The 19,256-nt window shown below is 36.2% G+C and overlaps 1 protein-coding gene across 4 annotated transcripts in view; it reads left to right on the top strand.

Annotated features, from left to right (window-relative positions):
- Window positions 1-19,256, top strand: part of spd-2 (centrosome assembly protein spindle defective 2) — a 122,988-nt gene that overhangs the window by 87,384 nt on the left and 16,348 nt on the right. For all 4 annotated transcript variants that reach the window (XM_081738163.1, XM_081738172.1, XM_081738167.1 and 1 more), the window contains 4 exons: window positions 251-458; window positions 3,034-3,327; window positions 7,803-8,085; window positions 13,565-13,668. In XM_081738163.1, the coding sequence (XP_081594289.1) occupies window positions 251-458; window positions 3,034-3,327; window positions 7,803-8,085; window positions 13,565-13,668 (889 nt within the window). The remainder of the gene's footprint in view (window positions 1-250; window positions 459-3,033; window positions 3,328-7,802; window positions 8,086-13,564; window positions 13,669-19,256) is intronic.

The following is a 19,256-nucleotide window of genomic DNA, read 5'->3' as shown; positions in this document are numbered from 1 at the left end:
TGGAAATGCAAAGTTAATGTCATTTTAATATTTTATCGGTTGTAACTTCCTCGCTATTTGTGGATAAAATGAGATATCAATTTAAATTTAAGTGATTTCCGGTAGGAATATAGAGAATAAGCCCAGTAGTTGGGTCTTCAAATTCCAGTCTTCTGATCTTTTTTATTATTATTATTATTATTATTATTATTATTATTATTATTATTATTATTATTATTATTATTATTATTATTATTATTATTTCTTCCAGAGAAAAACGTGTTGAAGATTGGAAAGAAAAGTAAGGTCACTGTAATCCCTGATCAATTTGTTCTTGGGCCAGCAGCGAGTAAAGAGGTAACCGTTGTGTATCAGGGGGAGAAATCGGAGCTCAAGTCAAAAGAGGATACTGATGTCCAAGAAGTTGGTTTCTTATATATTGCCTCCGGAGATGAACCCACCCGGCTGAGATTGAAACGGTAAAGGATATTTTTTTTTAAATGGTTATAATCCAGATTTATTGTCTTAATATACTCTTGGTGGTAATATAAAATTATAACTTAGTTGATAAATATAGCTTAGAACAGATTAGTAATTTTTTTTAAGTATTTCCTTGGTTGGTTGGTATTATAGGGAAGCATTAATATTATGTTACGGTGTTATGCAGGCAAGGATGTAGTATGTCGCCACAGTTATTCAACATATATAGTGAATGAAGGAAACATTAAGGGGAATTGGGGATTTGAAAATTGGAGGGCAGATCATTAACAAGATCAGGTATGGAGATGATACGGTTATTATAGCTAGAACCGAAGGAGGACTACAAGAGTTGACATTGGGAAGCCCTCTTACTGTACCAGAGAGATCAGAATTGCCATAGCCGAAGAAGCATTCAACAAGAAAAGATCAGTTTTAACTAGTAGGCCTCAATATTGGACTTGAAAGAAGTTGGTCAGGTGCTATATCTGGAGAATTGGACTGTATGGTTCAGAAACTTGGACGTTACCGAAGTTAGAGAAGAAATATTTAGAGAGTTTCAAAATGTAATGTTGAAGGAAAATGGAGAAGATAAAATGGACAGAGAGAGAGTAACAAAGGCGATGTTTTAAAACAGATAGGGGAGAAGAGGACACTTCTAGTTATCATCTTTCGTAGGAAGGCCAATTGGATTGGACACATCTTGCAAAGAAACTGTCTTCTTCATACTGCCATAGAAGGAAAGCGAGGAATAGGAAGAACACAAGTGATCGATGATTTGAAAAACAGAGGAAAATATTGGGAGTTAAAAGAAGAAAGCTGAAGATGAAGAAATGTGGAAGAAACATTTCCAGGCCCAAATAAAATAAATAAATAAATAAATATATATATAAATAAATAAACATTATTAGTCCCAGGACCAGTCCAAAGGCAGAATACTTAATAATAATAATAATAATAATATTGTTATAGAGAAGAATTAATAGTATGGTATATTAATTGTGGAAAACGGTATATTTATTGTGAACAAGACAGAAAAATATATAGCAATTTAACCGTCTACATGAATTATTGATCATTATTGATAATTGCTATAATGAGGTACAAATAAAATGCATACAGTCATAAGGTTGGTAGGCAGAAGACTTGATTCTAATTAAAGCAATGATATACGTTTATTAAATTTATAATACAAAGAGTCATTGATAAGTTTTACAAGGGTTTGATTGTAGGAGGTTAGTCTGTAGGTGAGCGAGGGTGTTTCAATTAGTGACAATAAAGTATTGACTTTTGAGAGGAGCTGTTAGTTTGATTTATTTGTACAATTAGGTGCGTAATATTAGATAGTATAACTCTGGTTATTAGTATTATCATTTATCATTTACTGCTTTCATCGTATTTTGCAGCTCTTCAGTTACAATGCACTTAAAGTAAATATAAAATAAAATATACTCACCTTGCTCTTTTACTGGGTTGATGTCATTGAAATGTCCAATTTTACGTCTGGTGGGCACCCAATGAATGGACCGAGAGCATGCATGCGACGCTACAAACTCCGTGCATAATTAGAAAACGAAGTGGGGTGGCCTGTGAGTCAGGATACAGCATGTTCTTGAACGGAAACTTATAAAAGTAGGCATTGTGTTTGCTATAGAGGACACGCAATTGATAGTGAATTATGAGTTAAAACTTCTGCAAGAAACATCAACAGTGTATTGGGATCAGGAGGAGTGAATTAACGCATCATATTTCTTTTATGAAGTTTCGTGCCGGTGACACAACATTGAAAAATTAATCCTGCGCCCACTGCCCAACAGCATGTTCTAATGAGCCTCTCAGGAACAACGTAAAAGTGAACCCTCCGTAAAATGTTCATGAAATAGTGGATGAGATAAGCATGCGCAAAACACTTAATGGTGACTCGTCTATTTTCAAGCACGAGTTGCCCAACTTTGCCACCGCCCGTGGGTCAGTATTCGTTGAGCAACGACGCTCTCTTGGGTCACTCTTAGACCACATTTCAATTCTTTTTTTTCAGCGTTTTGCTGTGTTAGAAGATGGACAGTCTTCATCATCTCTTCGTGTATCGTTTGTGCCGTTTTCCTTCAAGTTGGAGGAACCACATCACAGCTTAGTATTCGATTTTCTCGAACATGCTGCCACTGTCTGAATATCAATTCGACAGGACCTGTAAAGACACAAATTAGCATAAATATTAGTGAGATACGAATCTGTCATTGTGTAAATGTTTGTACATCCCTAGCACATCTCTCTCATGATGAGGGCACAACTCTCCGGTCTCTCCTTGTTGAAGAATTTGAAACACCAGATAAACTTTTATTTTCTTCAATTAAATTAAAAACGAAATGTTTAAATATTTAGGATTCTTTCCTTTGCCATAGTTAGATGTCATTGTTGCATTTCGAAACATATTGCGAGTATCGTTTAATTATATAAGTAGTTAACATAAACGTCATAATCTCTTTATTTAATCGCAAGTGTAAGTATATGTATGAAAGCATAGTTAAAAGAGCTACCTCATTCATCTATTTGCATAATCTATATTTTTAATTGCAGGATTAAAGATAAAGTATGTCCGAAGGAGAAGAGTAAATCTTTTCTTCACAACGTGCTTCTGTCTTCCCATTTTCCTGGAGAGAAGCCAATAGCAGACGTTGAACGTCTGTGTGATACATCCAAAGACTTTGACCTCCTTTCAAATGACTTTGTGAAGCACGAAGTGACGTTGGTCGTTGAGAAGCTATGTGATGAGGATACCACTTTGATGCCCAATGCTTCAACCTTTGAACCTTTGGAGGAAGGAAATACTACTATTATGTCTGCAACATGTGTTACCGATACCACTGTCAGGTAGGTTTCTCTTTCTTCACAGAATACAATTGAAGCGCTTGGAGGATAAAGGTGTTATGTTACATTTTTCGAAATGTTGCATTCTGACTGTTCATGCACGTGTTATATGCTACTTATGCTACCTAACACATTATTTAATGAGTCCTCGTCCTAATGCAGATATTTAGAAACGATGAAGGTAGTATGTTAACGGGCAAAGTTATGAAAGTCAATTTTCCCATCATATTCAATTTGTTAAATACCACCTTTATCCTCCAATCGCTTCAGTTACATTTAAGATGATCTAAAGTAAAATGTATACAGGAAATTAACTACACTGACGCTAATGCAAAGAAGTAACATTGAATTTTAGAGAACATAGATCCCCAACTATTTCTAATAAGTGCCCTCCTTTGTAAAACTTGCGAACCTCCAGATTTCTGCTCACTTATCAGTTAATATTAAAAAAAAAAAAAAAAAAAAAAAAAAAAAAAAAAAAAAAAAAAAAAAAGTTAATAACTTATTTTGTTACTAAAGAAACAAGTGATGTATGGTATAACAAAATGGAGGGATTGTCCGAAAATAAGTTTTTCCTCTCGTTTTTCCCAGGAAAGCGAACAACAATGGGAGAAACAAGGTAGCGGTTGCACGCACAACACACCCAGACACAAGTAGGAATCGTTCACCCGCGATTCTGCAGATGGCGCCGTCGCAGCGCCTGTGCAAAGCGGAGACGAGTCTCTCCTAGCTATGAAGAGCATGCGTGTTTTGACGTGGTGAAAGGAGGAAGTGCGAGCGGTTGTCCGCTATAAATGGGTACGTGGCGTATCGGGAACAGATATCTTTAACCGCCTCGTAAAAGTCTATGGGTTTCGCTCAGCGACGGCAACGAAAAACCATATTGCAACTCTTGGGTGCGAGCGCCTTGCCCATCCGCCATACAGTCCTGATCTCGCACCTAGTGACTTCCCTCTGTTTTCGGCTTTAAAGAAATCTCTCGGTGACCGGCGCTTTGGAAGTAATGCTGAAATCACAGAAGCTGTTTGACGCTTCTTCCGTGTGTAGAGCCGTGAATTTTTCCTGGAAGGGTTTTTGAAGCTTATAGACTGGTATGACAAATGTCTCAATGTACGTGATACTTATGTGGAAAATAAAGATACGTGTGGTCTTCATTGTCACATGCTATTTTTGGTCTTGCATCTCCACCTCTGTCCACAGTCTGTGGGGAAACTTATTTTCCGACTCCCTCTCGTATTTCCTCAAACTCATGTATGTCCAAATATTTATTGATGCTGATATTTTCAATGGGGGACCCTACCTTTATCAGTGCGTTTCTTGATAAATAATTAAACACATCTGTTTTAGTTACAACTCTGGGCTTCCATTATATAATGAAAAAGCATTACCTGTGACATAAGTTAAGCTTACCTGTGACATAAATAGCAAATACATAAACCATATCATTTGTAACAAATATAATTGCTACAAATACATAATGTTCCTGTTCCAATCTCTTAGTATAACTTCAAATATATTGTGAAAATTTTTTTGCCGGTACTTACTGGTAACATGCTGAAAAAACTAAATAAAAGCATATCTCAGTGGATAACTAAATAAAAACATATCTCACTATGGCGTATGGAACCCGAAGGTTCAATGCCGCGTTCACATTAGCTCTCCACTGACTTCTACCCTTAGCCAACTGGACCTAGTTTCTACTTTGTATTCCTATCTCTTCGAGATCCATCTTAATATTATCCTCTCAGGTGCGTCTAGGTGTTCCTAATGGTCATTTTCCAATTGGTCTTCCAGTTAAAACTTTGAAAGCGTTCCTATCTTCTTCCATCCTGCCTACATGACCTGCCCACCTGAGCCTTCTAGATTTGATGACCGTAACAATCTTTGGTAAACCGTATAAATTATGCAGTTCCTCGTTACGAAGTTTTCGCCATTTCCCATTCCCGTTCCTCTTGGGTGCGAATATTCGTCTCAGGATCTTGTTCTCAAATACTTTCAGTCTATGTTCTTCCCTTAGAGTACGCGACTATGTTTTGCAACCATACAGAACAAGAGGCATGATTATCGTTTATATATTTTAAGCTTCAAATTTCTCGACAGAATTTGCGACGACAAAAGATTTTGAACTGAATAATAACACGAATGCTCTGCTTTCAGTCGGCATTTAATTTCTCCATGAATATGTTTTTTGTCCGTTAATATTGATCCTAGATATTTGAAAGTATGCACTTTATCAAAAGTATTATTTGATATTTTAACGCGTCCATAATTTTCCGTATTACGATCCCGACGAACTTCCATGTATGTAGTTTCCTCTGCATTTATTTCTAAACCCATGTCCGTGCAAGTGCTTAATGAGATCTCTGCATTTCTTTCTATTGTTCTCCTATCATCCCTTATTAAATTTATATCGTTAGCATACGCCAATGCCATTCAACTCTAGGCCCTAGTTGCTATCTTTGATTTTACTTATAGCTTACTCCAGGACAAAGTTAAATAATAATAGTGACAACGCATCTCCTTGTTCCAGACTTTTCTCGACGTGAAAACTCGTGGACAAAAGTTTTCCTACCCTGACTTTATTTTTGGATTTATTGAAACATATCTTAATTATTTAACTAGCTTTTTTGATATTCCAAATTCTGTAAGAATGTTGTACAATGTCTCCCTCCTAACCGAGTCGTAAGCCTTTCTAAAATCAATAAATAATTGATGTACCGGGGTATTATATTCCCATTTCTTTTCGATTATTTGTTGAATGTAAATATTTGGTCGATAGTTGGTCGATTTCGTCTAAATCCGCACTGATAATCTCCAATAATTTCATCTGCGTATGGGGTCAGTCTTGCTAATAGTTGCTAATACCTCAGTAGATAGTTTGTATCAATTAAAGAACCTTTAAATACTGAAATGATCTGTCACCTTCACTGGTAGTTAGATGTACCAGTCTTTATCAGATGTACCGTACTTGGAAGTTTTGGATTTGAGAAGATTCCTCGAGCCGTAGTCGTCTTGATGTAGTGTTCACTCCATACGTTGAACTCAGTTGAATCCACTTACAGATTAACCAGAAATATGTAGATCCATTGCATCTTTTAAATAGAATTGTGAGAAACAACACTGAACTAAGTAGAGCTTCATTTAAAATTTACTTGCGTTTGGTACTGATGTGCTACTTAAGAAAACGGAACTTTTTTAACCTAATTTTATTCTGTTGATTTTTGTATTGTTTCAGGTGAGTATTAATAATGGTGTCTCATCTTTTGTCCAAATTTCCCTCGTCTAAATTTAAGCTTAGATTTTTTTTTTCTTCCATATGAAATATAATTTATATACACATTTCTTCCATGGTGAGAGTAAAATTCAGTTCGGTGAAGTACTTGGATTTCATAAATTTGTCGCTTTGAAGCTTGATTGGAGTTTAGCGTCTCTTTTTAGCAGTGAGGCTGAGATATGGACTAACAGTTTAATGTAGAATCCACATTACCATGATGCGTTTACATTTCAAGGCTTTCCCATCAGGAATATCGAACCCAGTACCCCATGAACCAAGGACACGAGTGCTGGCTGCTATACCAGCGTGGTGGGCTATGATGTTTTGAAAAATTAGTTCAAGCCTGACGTAGTTAAGTCTCCTTCCTTATCTTCTGTTGAATGTTCTTTGGTTCGGGCAGCTATGTTTCTTTCGGACATGCCAATATAGAACTGATTACACGTACACTGCATTTAATAGTGTTAGTCGATCTAAGAATTAAGTCTTATGGCTTGACAAGGGTTTTTCTTTACACTCCGATTGTATAATAGACATTGAAACCCAATTTTGTTGCAACTATTTGTAATCTGTGAGAGTCGTGGCCATAGCGGTAAACAAATCCATTGATTAGATTTAGTGTTTTTGGATAAATTTCTTGGAATGTTGTTTCTTGGGTAATGCTAAAGCTTGATTTTTCAATGTTATTAAATTGTCCTCATTGTAATCGTTATTCTTGTTGATAATTGTACACATTATTTCTTCAGTTGTTGTTTCTGAGTTATTCTGAAGACGCGTAAAACTTTTTCCGTCCATTCGCTTTAGTTGAATATAAGTAAGCTGATTTTTGATGAATGTAAATATCACATGCATTAGATGTTCTGTAAATAGAATTAAGCATTTCCGTTCACGCCTGTAGATATGTAGATAAAGGAAATTGATATTTTTGTCTGATTCATGTTCTGAAGAAGTGAATTTTGTTTTGGTGGAGTTTGTTGAGATATTAACAGGCGCTTCACATTATGATTTTTCTATAAATTACTACAATATTATCAGCGAAAATCTGCAGTTTTGCTTTTTAAGTATTTCTGTTCCAAATTGGTTTATAACAATGTTCACACCAAAACTAGAGATAGTCTTCCCATAGCTAATGCAACTATCTGTTTACAAATTTTATCTTCAGATATACTTTTTTATTTATTCATTTATTTATTTATTTATGTTTCAGGTCTCCCATTTTGCGTCGACCAACTTCTCCAAAGGGTGGTGACGAAAGATGGAAAATCCGCCCCCTAGCTTTGGAACTTGCCAATCGTAATAATTTTTCGAATTTTGTTGAAGTTACTAGTCGTGTAGGAGTTGCTCAGCACTTCGAGACAAAATGTGATAGTGAGTTTCTAACCATTCAGCCCAGTGAAGGAATTCTTCCTCCATATGGACACACCATTGTACGTGTTTTAGCCGATCTCCATACAGTTTCTCAGATGCGTCAGTGGCAAGGATCGTTTCAGGTATTCGTATATTTTAGAATATCCACTAGTAATAACTGCAGGGTGTCTCACTCAAAGGTAGCCTCAGAAATTGTAAAAAAGGTAGATGGAGAGGAAATTAAACAAAATTTGTACATAATATTCCTGTATGTGTTGGAAATGTTCTCCTCCAGCTTCTAAACACACTTGAATATGATGTTCCAAGTTTGTGAATGTAGCTGCTGGAACCTCGGGTTGGATTTCAAGGCGGATGTTCTCCCGTAACTCTTCGAGGTAGTATGGTTTTTCGGTGGTTGCATAGTTGTATGGTTTTTCCTATAGATCTTTCCTTTCAGATGATTCCACAGGAAAGTCTGGTGGGGTCAAATCCTGTAAACCTTGGAGGCCATAATGGTTTTGAAGTGATTGACAAGGAAAATTGATTCCACCTCAGCCACGCAATTCGAGAAATGTATCATGTTGCTCCATCTGGTTGGTACTGATTAAGTGTCAGTTCCTGATCTTATTTAACTGATCCACAAAGTCTAGAAACAGTTCGATGTAAACTTCACTTGTTACAGTCGAGTTAAAACGATTATACACAGAACACACCTGCCTTTTGTGATTGAAGGAGTTCCTTGAATAATGCGTGTGGCTTTTCACTACCCGAGACACACATATTTTGAGAGTTTACATAACCGGATAGGTGGAACCACGCTTCATCACTAAGCCCAATGAAAAATGTCATGCGTTTACCTTAGTGAGTCTCTTAAAGTTCACGAACAACTGTAAACCGGTAGGCACACAGTCTGGCCTTCTTCAAAACTTTTTGATACGTGTTTTGAGATATTCAAGTTTGTTGAGATAATTGTCGAAGAGACTGTGGAAGAGGCCAAAAATAGGTTTGCTATATCATTCATTCATTCTTACAACAATTTTGGGCGGCCTCTGTAATGCTGATCCAACATTGTTCCAGTTCCAGCTTCTTCATAAACTTTTGTATGTAATATTCAGAGGATGCATATCGATCACCAAATTATTCCAGAAACATTCTCTTATATGTATTAATAAAACCTCTAGTCTAATAGTGTTTCTCAATAAACACGCGCTCTTAAACAGAGCGATTCATCTTCACTACGACGTGAAAACAAGCAAACAAACATTTCACGTCACTTACCGCATTTCACTGTAAACACGAGCGCGGGAACGACGATGGCTCGCGGAGCATCCTGTTGCTACCTCCCCTTTCTCATGGAATGCATTCATGTCTCTCAAGATTTCATCGCAGTCGGTGAAATATTCTGCCTTTGAGTGGGACACCCATTACAATTGCACGTCAGTTGACTGATTTCAGGATTTAGTGATTGGACTTTAATTGTGGAATCAGGCCTCCGATCTTTGATGATGTTTCCCGACTAGCAGACAGCAAAGTAATAATTTAAATACTCTTACCTATGTTTTCTCTATGTATAGGTAATGTGGTCATTATTCGGTTAAAGATCATCAGCCTGTAGGATAAAGAAAGAATCAGGTATTCTAGGTTATAGAGAGTGTTACCAAGATATAAATGAACCAATTTAAATGATGAAATTGAAAGATGTGATATGGTTAAAGAAAGTGTGTTTACTGACAGAACATTTCTGAGACCTGAAATTAGCCAAGAATTTACTAGAAAAACTCAGATTATTTTCTTTAAAATTACCATTTCCACTGTTTTGAATTGAATAGTTAACTAATAAATTTGTTTTTCTGATTTTATTTGCAGTTTTTGTGTTCAGGAGGCGTACAATTTCTGCTATACTGATTTTCCAAAAACGGATTTTTCTAATGGAAATTTATTGAAAGATATAAAACCTAGATTTACATTATACTTTTTTGTGTTTAATTTTTGTTAGTCATTGCACATCTTTCTCAACTGGGTTTTACTAGATATATAATATTTTCTTGTATAATTTTCTTTATAATTTACATTTTAGTCAATACTCATTTTATATATTTCATTTTTCGTTTTGCATATTTATTTAAAGAAAGGCACGGTGGCTCAGGAGTGAAGTGTTCACCTCTTGTCCTAGGGGTCTTTGGTTTGATTTCCATGCACTTTCATTTGTAGTGGACAACTCTTTCTTTTTCTGACTGGTGGACAAACACCATGTGCATGGGTTCTCCCATTTTCTTCATTCCATCATTTCATTCATTTTTCATCATAACCGTCTCCTTTAGCCTAACCGGCATAACTGTGGGACGTAAAACTGAAAGATTTCATTTGTCTTTTTTTTCTGATTCTATCATTTTTTTTATAATCATTCCCTTTCATTGGTCATTCAGGGTGTCTATCGGTCACGAAAGTCACGAATGTCACGAAATCAGAAAACGGTCATGAAAGTCACGAAAAAGTCACGAAATTTAGCTTTTGGGTCACGATTTTTTTTTAACTGTACAAATGTAAGTACAGATTGGAAAATTTTATTCTGTGAAACGTCAAAATTCACCACCAAAAATGTCTATGGCCGGCTATAGACGCTACCAAATCGCAAGCAAAGTACGTTTCTATCGCATGGATGAAAATTCGGCCTAATTCGCATGGAAATTCGCTCTTGAAAATGTTAGAAATTTTATGATTTGGTAAAGAAAAGGTCACGAAAAAGTCACGAAATTTCATTTTGGAATTTTAGTAGCCACCCTGTCATTCGTCTCTTTTAGCCTAAAGGCCATAATTCTGGAACGCAAAAGTAGAAATTCCGTTTTATTTCATTTAACAGAATTCCCATAGACCCGGAAAATCAGCGAATGTCAAAGAATTTGATTTTTGTGAGGAAAATTATCGGAAAGTTCTTTAATGTCAGGAAAACAAAGTAGTCGTTCTCGATAATGAAGGTAATTTTGAAGTAATAAGGTTATTTGGGAATTGGAGATGATACAGTACAACAATATAGAATAATAGGTTACAGACGCATTAAGCTATATCAAGGTGTGTTGTGCCATGATTTATGGTTAGGTTCTTAACTCCTGAAATCAGTTGAGCTGCAGCATGTTGAATCCCTAAGCGTGATCAGACACAGGGCAGTAAAATACCGCTTTGAAACCGCGTAGTTGTTTCACGCGGCCTATGATGCAATGTTAACCTCGCACTATCAACTGGGGGTTCAACATGGTTAGCTAAAGCGTATAGCTTCGGTGGTGCAAATTCAACGTTAGTGTGTCTCATAAAGTTACTATTTTCAGTTGGTGGGCACAAAGTAACCCCCCCCCCCCCTTGGTAGGAGATGTGACTGACATTTAGAAGTGTCACTCCTAGATGGTAGTATAATAAATAGCTTTATCCCGCCTTTTCTGAATTTGGTGGTCATTCTTATTCTATGTACTGTTCACTTTAATCACTGAAGATTTTTGTGAGGGTTTCTAATTTGTTTCTTCTGCGAGATATATATATATTTAATCTTAATCCACTTGTACAAAATGACCCTTCCCCTTGGTAGTCCGCGTTACAAAAAATACCTACGTATCGCGAGGGTTAACACATGGAGTGAAACACAGCGGCCAGTTGCCGAGCCAACACACGGGAAAGAAAACTCACGCGCCCTCTGAAGAAACTGACTCATCTGTAATTAAAACTCCTTTAAGACTATACATTACCAGAATAAAGTTAACCTTCCAGAGAAATATTAAATTAACCAAGGAGGGAAGCGCTAAAGTTAATCAAGAAATCTTTTATATAAATATATGCATGGTTTATGTTTAAAAAAAGAAAAAAAATAACAACAGAAATTGACTACTTTGGAGAGCTAGGATTAAAATTATACAATTATAGCTTTTATTATGTTATACAATTAAATATGCATATATAAGTTTATTGCACATACAGATAGCACGTTACTGCTGGGGATTACAACATACAGTTCCAATACTTCTTCTTCTTCTTCTTCTTCTTCTTCTTCTTCTTCTTCTTATTATTATTATTATTATTATTATTATTATTATTATTATTATTATTATTATTATTATTATTATTATTATTATTATTATTATTATTATTATTATTATTATATATATGTATGTTTTTTAAAGATTGGGACCTGGAAATGTTTCTTCCACGTTTCTCGGTCTTGAGCTCGGTCGGTCTTTTTAACTCCCAATATTTTCTTCTATTTTCCAAGTCATCGATCAGTCGTGTTCTTACTTCTTTGCAAGATGTATCCAATCCAATTGGCCTTCGTACAAAGGATGATAGCTAAAAGCGGCCTCTTCTCTCCTCGTTTTTAAACATCTTTGTTTATTACTCTTTCTCTTTGCATTTTATCTTCTTTAACTTCCGTTATGTCCAAGTCTCCGAATCATGGAGTCCAATACTCCATATACATTCTTCCTTAGCCCCATATTAAGCCTGCTAGTTAAGAGTGATCTTTTCTTTTTTTAATACTATTTGGTGAAGAATGAATGGGAAGTACTCATTGTGTTTCTCTTCATCTTGTATGGTCTTTAAAGAAGACAATTAACCCTTTTGTGGGCAATGGAGAGCATAGTTCCCGCCAAGGAAGCCTAGGTATGCTTTGATTTGCTGCACTGGGAAGCAATATCCCCATTAGTTGTAAGTCTTTTCACTATGGAAATGGGAATTGTACTCGAGAAATAATTTTGTTTGTTTGTTTTGAATATGTGCTGGGGAGCATAAAGGAAGGTATTGTACCATCCCTTGTAGAAAAATTCGCCCACGAAAGGGATAGAAAAATCTGAAATTTTATAACTGAGTCAGTGGTTGAGTCGCAGGCAGTGGATAACTATTGTATACTTATGTTTGCTTTCCTCCTCCACTTTCCTGTCATTTTTTTTTTTTTTTTTTTTTTTTTTTGTTACAAAATGGAAACCCTTTTTATATTTGATTACTCTAGTCGCATAATTGATGGTATGATAAAATACAGGGCTAGCATAAGTGATTCATTCATTTTGATAACGCTGTGTTTTCAAAATTATTAGACGTACACACATGAAGGATATAGGAAAAGGACCACAAACTCGCGAAGTTTATACATCTACAAATGTTCAATATGTGCCTCTTTGGTGACATGACACACGTCCAGATGATACTCGAGCTAATTCCATACATTTTGTAGCATAGTCCTATCAATTGTCTGCACTGCAGCACTGATGCGTTCTATGAGCTCGACTAAGAATTGCTGTAGTGGGGGTACGTAAACAAGGCTTAACGTACTCCCACAGGCAGAAGTCGCAGGGCGTTAAATCAGGAGATCTGGGAGGCCAGGAGAACAAAGTTAGGTCATTCTCACCAGTACATCCAATCCATCGTTTAGGTAGTCACGAACTGGAATGTGCCAATGAGGGGATGCCAAATTTGGTGAGTTTGTGATTATTTTCATATATCTTTCATGTGTGTGCGTGTAATACTTTTGAAAATATAGCCTTAACGAATGAATCATGTATGCTAACCCTGTACAATTTATTCGGGCTCATAGCTCCATAATAATTATGTTACTAATATATTTTTTTTTCTTTCTTTCTTTTGTAGATCTTCACCGAAAACGACATGAAGGTAATAAAATTGAAGATAGATGATAATGGGAAGAGTACACGTCTCTCTGAGGGACCTTCAAGTGAATTCAAAGTTCCTAAGTAAGTGTTTGTGTCCTCAAATGTTAATGCTCACTGAGTGTGGAAAACATACCTGATACGCTTCCAAAGTTTTGAAATTGTCAACTTAAAAGTCCATTATTTCTCCCTTTGTCAAAGGACATTATCAAAGAAGTAGGTAACTAAGGACGAAAATAATAGTTACGTGATCAGACTGTAAAAATATATAAACAGGCCAGAGTGTATACTTGTTAGATTTCCGTAAACACATTAAAAAGTCATTTACAGATATAGGGTGTCCAGTATACAATGCAACCCGGAGTTTGGGATAGTAGAACTTTTGAACCGAAAGCAGTACACAAATAATGGTTACACCAAAATGAAGCCTTGTTCATGTATATATTTTAAAACTAGGAAGCAGCAATTGAACCACACAGTGTTGCCAGATGTAACCAAAGGTGTAAATCAATTTTTTACGAATCACGTAAATTGACTCATAACTCATACGTATGGATGTTTTGTCGTTAATTTTCAGTTTGTATAGTTGGAGTAGCTTGGAAACAATGGACCGGAAAAAATATTTTTTTATTTCCACCGATAACCAATCGGACGAGGCCTTTGTTTGGGGCTAACTAGGAAAATCGTAATTTTCATAAATTTCTTAATTGGCAACAGTGCTGATGTTTCAGTGCATCAAAAGGTGTGTTAACGATTTTGAAATTATCATGACAAAACTTTTACTTACATGCATTCGGCAACACTGCTGCTCATTTCTATGGGGCTGCTTAAAGCAAGAGGTATACAAAAATAATCCTCGAATTACACAAGACCTGGAAACATTCACGGTGGCACTGAGAACATTAACACTTCTACTTTTCGTAAAGTTGCTTCCAACATGATGAAACGTGTGAACCTGTGCTTGAATCAAAACGGGGGATACTTCCAGTATCTGCTGTAGAACTGACAATTCACTTCGTGATGAATAGCAGTGTTGCCAGGTGCATGCAAGTAAAAGTTTTATCATGATAATTTCAAAGTTTCTTTTTCATTGTTTTCAAGAATTGCATAATGTAGACAGATCCTTAACACACCTTTCGATGCACTGAAACATCAGCAATGTTGCCAATTCAGAATCAGAATGTTAATTTATAAAAACTGCGATTTTCCTAGTTAGCCCCAAACAGAGGCCTCATCCGCTTGTTATCGGTGGAAATAAAGAAAAATCTTTTTTCCGATCCATTGTTTCCAAGCTACTCCAACTATACAAACTGAAAATTAACGACAAAACATTCATACGTATGAGTTATGAGTCAATTTACGGGTCTTGTAAAAAAAATTGATTTACACCTTCGGTTACATCTGGCAACACTGTGTGTTTTCTAGTGTACTTCAATCGTTGCTTCCTAGTTTAAAAATATATGCATGAACAAGGCTTCATTTTGATATAACCATCAATCGTGTACTGCTTCCGGTTCAAAAGTTTTACTATCCCAAACACCGGGTTGCATTGCATAGTGGACAGCCTGTATTAGTATCTTTCAGGTGTTCATTCTCACATACAATGCTGACGAATTGTATCGTTTGCATTAAGATCAGAGAACATATTAGAGACACCGTTAACAAAAATCCCTGTTTGTGGACCATTAAAATGGTTACGGAGAACAGACCGTGGGGTTAATTAGGTTAGCAATGTTGATAAGCAAGGTTAATTTCATATAGTTAAACTGTTAAACTGAATACGAAACAGGAAGTTTAAGCAAAAAATTAAAATATTCCAATAAATAGCATTATTGATATACGAGTCGCTTTCAGAAAGTAACCTCCGATTTGTGCGTGCAGTAGTGGGGGCAGTGCTACTATCTTTGCATAGACGTGCGTGGTAGATGAGTCTGCATCCAGCCGCGGTAGATTGAAGGTTGTTTGATCACTAGTTCCACTTTTGTAGCGTCTCAAAATGTGTGCTACAATAGAAAACTCGCCAAATGCGATGTGCGAGCTGTTATACGTTCGGCAGCACCTATTCGTCGTGAACTTCGTGCCGTGTATGGACCAAGTGTGATAAGTTAGGAAGTTGTTCGTGAATCGGTTCTTTCATTTAAAAGTGGACGAACAAACATTCATGACGAGGAGAGCAGTGGCATCGGTAAACGAGTTGTCACTTGTCACCGTTCAGAAACTTCATGGAAATTCAGAACATGCAAATTTGACATCCAGCGATTATCATCTCTTGAAGAAGTGGCTTGGATCTCAGCGCTTTGGTGATGATGAGGACCTGAAAGATGAGTCACAGGTTGGCTGAGGGCACAGGCGGGAGATTTTTATGCAGATGGAATTTCTAAGCTAGTACAGAGATATAATGAGTGTTTGAACTATGTTGAAAAATAGGGCAAAGAAGTTGTTTCCAGATCTATATAATAAATTCTTCTTATTTACTTTGTTTATTTATTTATTATTATTATTATTAAGCAATCGGAGGTTACTTTCCGAACGGTCCAGTTATATTTAACACAGTTTGCGTATTCAACATCTCAACTAAAGAATGTGACATTCAGTCTTTACTCGCAGACTTATTCGTTAACATTTTTGCAGTGAAATACATGTTCTTTGTAATGTTAAGTTGATTTTGTTAACTTTGTTCTTCGTTTACATATCCATTCGTGTGATAATGTCCTTTAACAAAGGAGGAAATACTCGTACCGATAAGCGTAATTTTGGTAGCTTATCAGGTGAATAATAGTGAGAGCTCTTGCAGTGAACCCCTGTAGTCTTTTATTAGGTATCCATGAACTTTTATTTCTCAGGACGGATTTGCATTAGAATTAACCTTACTGATGGCATCACTGACTGACCATTTTATGGTGGCAGCCAAATTTGAGCCGAAATGCTACAACAGACCGAAGTAAGATATAATCCTGTAAATAATAATTCATATCCATGTTATTCGCACTAACGAGGCAACGGTAGCTCAGTGGCACCTCTGGAGACGTCCGTGGTTCGATCCCAAGCCGTATGACTTCAGGGTTCCTACTAGTAAGAGAAGTCAGGGAAAATGGTGCAGGTCAGAGAAACTGAGGGAAAAAGACTGAAATCAGGAAATGTCAAGGAAATTTTATAAAATATATTTTTTCTGGCATTAGTTGTGCACCAATATTAGCTTAGCCAACCATTAATGATCACAGTATGGAACGTTGCTCAGATTTTTATGGTGGTAAGTGGAATGCACGTATGAGCAATTGATTATTGTGTGTCTCTATAAAATAAATGTTTTCATACATAAATATTCACCATTGTTTATTCCTTATTTATATGTCAATGTCATCCGACACCTGTCATGAGTCAGAGAATTCCCTGTCAAAGGTCAGGGAAATAGATTTCTCCAGATCAGTAGGAACCCTGGACTTCTTGGTGGGCAACACCGTGATCGTGGGTTTTCTCGAAGTTCTTCCATTTTCCCCACATTCTTATTCCACCAGTTATCTCATAACTATTCCGTTTCATTAATCATCCGTCACCTTTAGCCTAAAGCGCGTTCTGTGGGACGTACAACTAGAATTTTCATTTCATTTTTCATTTTTTTTCAACGTTTTCAATCTTTGTCACAATTAATTACTTTTACTGTGGAAGAAAAGGAAAGAAGGACTCTGTAAAGTAGTTCTGATTGTTTACTCCCTGAGAAATAAATACAGTAAAAGTTCGTAAAATATCTGCACCAGGGCTGTCTATTATGTAATTTATGTGTGACCCTAGTTGAATCTCAAGCTGTGAGAGCCCCCGCCAAGTGAACTTTGCGGTGGACAAACACCGTGTGCGTGGGTTTTCTCGGGGTTCTCCCGTTTCCTCCCACTCTCTTCATTCCACCATTTCCTTCATTACTCATCATCACCGTCTCCTTTAGCCTAACCGGCATAACCGTGGGACGTAAAACTCAAAGATTTCATTTCATTTCATTTGTTCAAGCTGTGAGAGCTTGTAGTAAGTAAGTCATGGATTTCCTCCCACTTCTTTCATTCCTACAATTAGTGTTGTAAAAAAACGGTTTTTTTTCTGTGAAGTTTTTTTTTTCAATAAAAAACATCGTTCTTTTTCATGTTTTTTTTCAAATGTCTGTTTTTTTTCTGGCAGCTATTATTTATTGATTTATCTTGAAGATTATTGAAATAATCAATAGAACTTGAATCGAAGCCCTCGTAAATTACAAATCGTTTGTTTCCTTGTACCTATACGAGCAAAATCGTGTGATTATTCCATTCGAACCCAGATCATTTTTGGCGTTTTCCTACTTTGTCAATTAGTGACTTATTGCTCAAAAACCGCTTACCCTATTGATATGGTTAAGACCTTGTTTTTTAGAAAAGGAATGTGGCTATTTTTTGGTGTACATTACATTGCAGTGTTGCGAGCGGGTGGGAAATTACTGAGGGAAATGTAGGGGTGAAAATTTACAAAAAATCCCTAACCGAATTTCAAGATTTTTGTATCTAGCTCCACTGATGCCATATGGGTCTAAGTCACCTAAAAAAAATTCTTTGGTGCGTTGACAAGGTACAGTGAAAATCTAAAGTCGCTGGCTTCCATTCAAAGAGAGAAAGAAAAATCTCTGTTTCCATACACATGAAATGTTGACACTTTTTACGCCTCAGAAGCAAAAACCAACAGATATGCCGGGACTACAGCTTCTCTAATTATTCTATTGAAACTTTTTATGGTGCGTTCTGTAGGCTAAAGAGAAGGCTTTCAGGTAGTGGTACATTTGTTGCAACGTAGCGAGCAAGAGGGAAATAATAGAGGGGAAAGGGAAATTTGCCAATTTTTTTTAACTTAAAATCAGGAATTAATTGTTTTGGCTGGAAACACTGTCATAAAACAGACGTAAAGTATCTGAAAGTAAACCTTCGTACCCCAAGAATACTTCCTACAAGTATCATGGCGATATCTAACAAAGTAAGCATGATTTAAAAAAAAAATAAATAAATAAATAAATAAATCTCATTCTACCTCAGAAATTTACAATTTTCTTAACATTTACAGAACATAGTTTATTATAAGCCTTAACTGTACTTCCCCTAATTATTCTACCGAAACGTTTTATGGTGTGCTGTGTAGGCCAAGGACGAGGCTTTCAGACAGTGGTACGTTTGTTCGAATGTAGCCAACAAGAGGGAAATAATAGAGACAAAAAGGGATTTTTTTCACAAGATTTCTCCCTAAAATCGGAAATTAAAATTTTCTGTAGCTGGCAACAGTGCTAGCAGACACACACAAACTATATTAAAAGAAGCTTTGGTATCCCTATAATATACCCTCAAGTATTGTGACAACATCTAATAAAGTAAGCAGGTCATTAAAAAATATTTCAGTCTACCTAAAAAAAATCACAGTTATCTTTCCACTTAGAGAACAAGATCTACTGTAAACCTTAACTGTACTTCCCCTAACTATCCTATTGAAACTTTCTATAGTGCGTTGTGAAGGGTAAAGACAAGACTTTCAGATACTGGCACTTTTGTTCCTATGTAGCCAACAAGAGGGATATAATAGACAAAACACGTAACTTTCCCCTAACATATTGAATTAAAATTTTCCGTAGGTGGCAACACTGCTACCAGACAGACGAAAACTATCTTAAAATA

This window comes from Thermobia domestica, chromosome 2, assembly GCF_964235325.1.
Source record: "Thermobia domestica chromosome 2, izTheDome1.hap1.1, whole genome shotgun sequence".
Lineage (NCBI taxonomy): Eukaryota > Metazoa > Arthropoda > Insecta > Zygentoma > Lepismatidae > Thermobia > Thermobia domestica.
Note: the sequence above shows the minus strand (reverse complement) of the source record. Positions and strands in the feature narration are given on the sequence as shown.